A 4,916-nucleotide genomic window follows, 5' to 3' on the forward strand; every position below is an offset into this window, starting at 1 on the left:
GAGATCATACAAACTCCACTCAATCTCACTCTGTAGGACAGGAGGAGATCATACAGACTACACTCATTTATTCTGTAGAACAGGAGGAGATCATACAAACTCCACTCACTCTCACTCTGTAGAACAGGGGGAGATCATACAAACTCCACTCACTCTCACTCTGTAGAACAGGGGGAGATCATACAAACTCCACTCACTCTCACTCTGTAGAACATGGGGAGATCATACAAACTCCAGTCATTCACTCTGTAGAACAGGGGGAGATCATACAAACTCTACTCACTCTTACTGTCGGACGGGGAGATCATACAAACCCCACTTACTCTGTAGGACAGGGGGAGATCATACAACTCATTCACTCTGTAGAACAGGGGGAGACCATACAAACTCCACTCATTCACTCTGTAGAACAGGGGAAGATCATACAAACTCCACTCACACTCACTCATTCGAACAGGTGTGGTGCAGCTGCCTCCAGATTGGGTGGTAGTCGTGGCTATATCACGTCGCAGAATCCATAACACCCGACACTCAAACCTCATCCAGCACACTTCCCCGAAGCCTAAGATCCTTCATGGTAATAATATCAATTATTCTGCCGCTAATCATCATCATAATCATAATGATGCTCCCCTTTGATGGTGATGATGGTGGTGATAATGATAATGCTGATCATGATGCTGCCGGTAATGATGATGATGGTGATTTTGATGATGATGTTGATGATCATCATCATCATCATTCTGCAGGTGAAGATTATGATGATGATCACGATGTTACCTGTAATAGTGATGATGGTGATGATGATGTTGATGATGATATTGCCGGTCATGATGGTGATGATGATGTTGATACTGATGGTTATCATCACGCTGGTGATGATGGTGATTCTGATCATGATCACGATGCTGCCGGACATGATGATGATGATGGTCGTGGCGATGGCGATGTTCTCTAGAACTCACCCGTTTGTCGCTTATTCGTTTGCTAGAATCTCAGCTCAGCAAAATAACAAAGCAACGTCGGAGTATCTATCACGTCAATTAAAACAACAATCCTACCGATTATGACAAATAATGATAATGATGATGGCCGATGATCTCGTCACTTGTTGTTGAAATCCTTGTTCTCAACAGGCGAGCATACCGTCTTTTATGCGTGGTGGGGCCCCCGCCGCTCCCGCCCCCCACCAATCCACTCCCCCACCTCCCCCCACCACCACCAACCCCCCCCCCCTACCCGCAAAAATCTACCCACCCCCCCTACCAATCCATTCCCCCACCTCCCCCCACCACCACCACCCCCCCCCCCCCGCAAAAATCTACCCCTCCACAATCCACTCCCCCACCTCTCGCCACCAACCCCCCCACCCCCATTTCCCCCCTCCCACGAATCCACGCCCCCCACCACCACCAACCCCCCCACCCCCCAAAAATCCACTCCCCCACCTCCCCCCACCTCCCATCTCCCCCCATCTCCCCCCATCTCCCCCCACCTCCCTCCTCCCCCCATCCCCCCCATCCCACCTGTCCCGGCACACCATCTCAAGGGAAGACCTCAGGGTCGGTGGTTGCGTGAGGGTTTTCGTCGTCGTTGTTGTTGTTGTGGGGTGTGGTGGTAGTGGTGGTTGTTGTTGCGGCAGCGGCGTTGACACGTTTCAGCCGAGGGGAACGCCTCGTTGTGCAAGGAGCAAATTAGCAATTAGTGGGGAGGGTGGGGGGGCTCCAGGGGGAGACGGTGGGTGCACAGGGTGGCAAGAGGGTGGCACGTGTCTCCTGCTCTCTCCGAAATGGCCGGTGCTCAGGAATAGCCAGGGAACGACCGAGACAATGGAGGGAGGGGGAGAGGGGAGAGCGAGATACGTGAACCAGTGACGCTTTGTGGCTGCAATGAAGTCGGATTTTCTTTCAGTTTGTGTTTTTATTTGCTTTCGTATAGATTTTGGTGAGCCAGGCCACTGCACTCACCCAGCCAGCCAGCCACTCACTCACTCAGCCAGCCACTCATTCACTCAGCCAGCCGCTCACTCACTCAGCAACTCACTCACTCTCTCAACCAGTCACTCACTCAGCCAGCCACTCACTCTCTCAGCGACTCACTCACTCTCTCAACCAACCACTCGCTCAATCAGAAACTCATTCACTCAGCCACTCACTCACGCAGCCACTCACTCACTCAGCCACTCACTCACTCAGCCACTCACTCACTTCGCCACTTACTCAATGCAGTGTGTGAGAGTGTAGTGGTAGTGCAATGTGTCACGAGCCCATCCTGGTTAAGAACCACTACACATACGTATACACATAGCACGGTTGACTACATACGGTGCGAAAGGAGTTCAAGGCACGTAAGCACATCTTTATTTAATTAATTTAATGCTTCAAAATGGCTGACAACAGGAGAGGTGAGTGCTGTGGTGATGACGTCACAAGGCAACATAGCGGAACGGCCATTTTCTACATTTGCTCCAAACAAGCGAGGAATTACAAAGAATCAAGGTAAGAGCATTCTAACCCAGTGGTTCTTAGCCTTCACTTGCAGCCTTGCACCCATTTGCTTCTCAATAGTAACGCAAAAAAGTATCATGTTAATAAATACGGACTTTGATGGAACAAAAGTAAATTTTGACTTAAAACTTTCGTGACTGCAGGAATTAATATTTTATATTTCTTTCGGTTAAGTCACGTAGATAGAAAAAAATATATAACAATAACAGAATGAAAATAAAGTGAAAAAAAAATAATAATACAAATAATAAAACATTAAAAAAATTATTTTCATTTTTATATGTATTATTTTATTGTTATTATTATAATTTTTTTCTATCTACGTGATTTTACCGAAAGAACCATTACGTGCCCCATGCTTAATTTGTGTTGTCGATTTACTTCCTAAACAAATCTGGCAATGTCTCGCATCGACCCCCATCCCAAGTTAAGAACCACTCCACTATAATCTACACTATACACTACTTTACGCTACACTATGCCCTCCACTGTACACTGTTATACACTACGCTTTAAACTACTATACACTACACTATACACTACTATACACTCCACACTACTATACACTACACTATACACTATTGTACACTACACTATACACTACACTATAGATTACACTATACACGACTATACACTACACTACTGTACACTACTATACACACTATGCCATATACAACACTTTACACGACTATACATACCCACTACTATCTACCACACTACACTATACACTACTATACACTACACTACTATACACACTATGCCTTATACTACACGAGACGATACTATACACTTCATTACCCCCAGGTTAATAACCACTGTTCTAAACGCTATTATTATATTCATCATTTCTCTGGAATTCACCGACTCTCAAATCACTCACAAGCGGATTTCCAATGGTTGCTCTACACAGGCCACACTGAAGGTCAGTTGCCAGCTCGGACGAACCCTCTCAACCTTTGGTGTGATTCACATCGAGCCTACGACAGGAAGTGATGTTTCATTTTATCTTTTTACGTTGATGGGGACGGCGTAAGTCTTTACAACAACAATTAAAACAACAATCGACCACCGCCACCATCGCCACCACTGTCCCTAATTGCTGGGCCATATTTTACTTGGCAACAACCTCGCCAGCCCTTGCCTGACCTCCGCCGTCCTGAGTCCGTAGATGACAGGGTTCAGCGCGGGCGGCAGGATGAACTGCATGGTCTGGAGGGCGGTCACCCCCTCGCCGGACATGGGCGCACCCAGCCTGATGCCCGTGGCGAACGTGAAGAAGATCGAGGTGAAGTAGACCAGCACGAGGAGCAGGTGCGTGACGCACGTGCTCAGCGCCTTCCGTCGACCCCCGCGGAGTCGCGGCCCCCGACACTCGCGCAGGATGAGCGCGTAAGAGACCGCAACGGCCCCCAGCGGCAGCGCGGTGCCCAGGAGGATGTTGGCGTAGACGACTGGCGCCTCGTAGCTCGCCTCGCCGCACATGAGCCGGCGCACGGCCGAGAAATCGCACGTGGACGACGGCACGACGCGCGCCCGGCAGAAGCGGAGGCGCGCGACCACGGCGATGTAGCCGGCGCTCTGGAGCGCCGCTGCCGAGACGCCGGCGGCCGCGGCGACCCACGCGGTTCTCGAGGCCGCCGCGGCCGCGGCGAGAGCCCGGTAGCGCAGCGGGTGGCACACGGCCAGGTAGCGGTCGACGGCCATGGCTACGAGCACGTAGGCGTGGGCGCGCACGAGCGTGTGGTAGACGAACATGCGCGCGAGGCATTCGCCCGCGGCGATGGAGGTGTGGCTGGCGAGGTCGACGAGGAGGCGCGGCAGGGCGACGGTGCTCTCGGCGATGCCGACCAACGACAGGAGGCACACGAGGGCGTACGGGGGCTGGTGGAGGCGGGGATCGAGGAGAACGACGACGCAGAGCAGCGAGTTGCCCGCCAAGGCGAGGGCGTAGGCGAGAAGGACGAGGGTGAAGGCGCACGCCATGAGGGCGCGCGGCTCGCGGAAGGCGATGTCGACGTAGATGAGGTCGTGCAGTGACGTGGGGGCGAAAGTCGCGGAGGTGGTGGAGGAGGTGGTGGAGTTGTAGTCCATGATGATTGCAGGGGGCGGGGAGCGTAGGATCTGGTCAATTGGGCGGTGAAGGTCGATTACATTGGTCAACACACTTTTTCTGGGATAAGGTATTCCAACGGTTTTAAGGTAATTTTGGGGTGCTGATTCCAAATCTGGCATCAGTTTTTGTCTAGCACATGAGGTTTTTGAGATATCAAATATTGCATTTTCAAAAAAAAATGCGGAAGAAAAATAATAAATAAATGTGGATATCAACATAAAATGATATTATAAACACACTATCCTAAAAATACAGCACCATATTTAACACTAAAGCAGTCACTGACTCGCAACAAC

The 4,916-nt window shown here is 50.5% G+C and overlaps 1 protein-coding gene across 1 annotated transcript; it reads right to left on the reverse strand.

Annotated features, from left to right (window-relative positions):
- Positions 1 to 3,599: 3,599 nt before the first annotated feature.
- On the reverse strand, positions 3,600 to 4,598 carry LOC133360983 (olfactory receptor 52D1-like). The gene has a single exon (XM_061579867.1). It carries the CDS (start codon positions 4,596 to 4,598, stop codon positions 3,600 to 3,602), a length of 999 nt encoding a protein of 332 aa, XP_061435851.1.
- Between the last annotated feature and the right edge of the window lie 318 nt (positions 4,599 to 4,916).

This window comes from Lethenteron reissneri, chromosome 70, assembly GCF_015708825.2.
Source record: "Lethenteron reissneri isolate LAM-NWPU_2019-01 chromosome 70, ASM1570882v1, whole genome shotgun sequence".
Lineage (NCBI taxonomy): Eukaryota > Metazoa > Chordata > Hyperoartia > Petromyzontiformes > Petromyzontidae > Lethenteron > Lethenteron reissneri.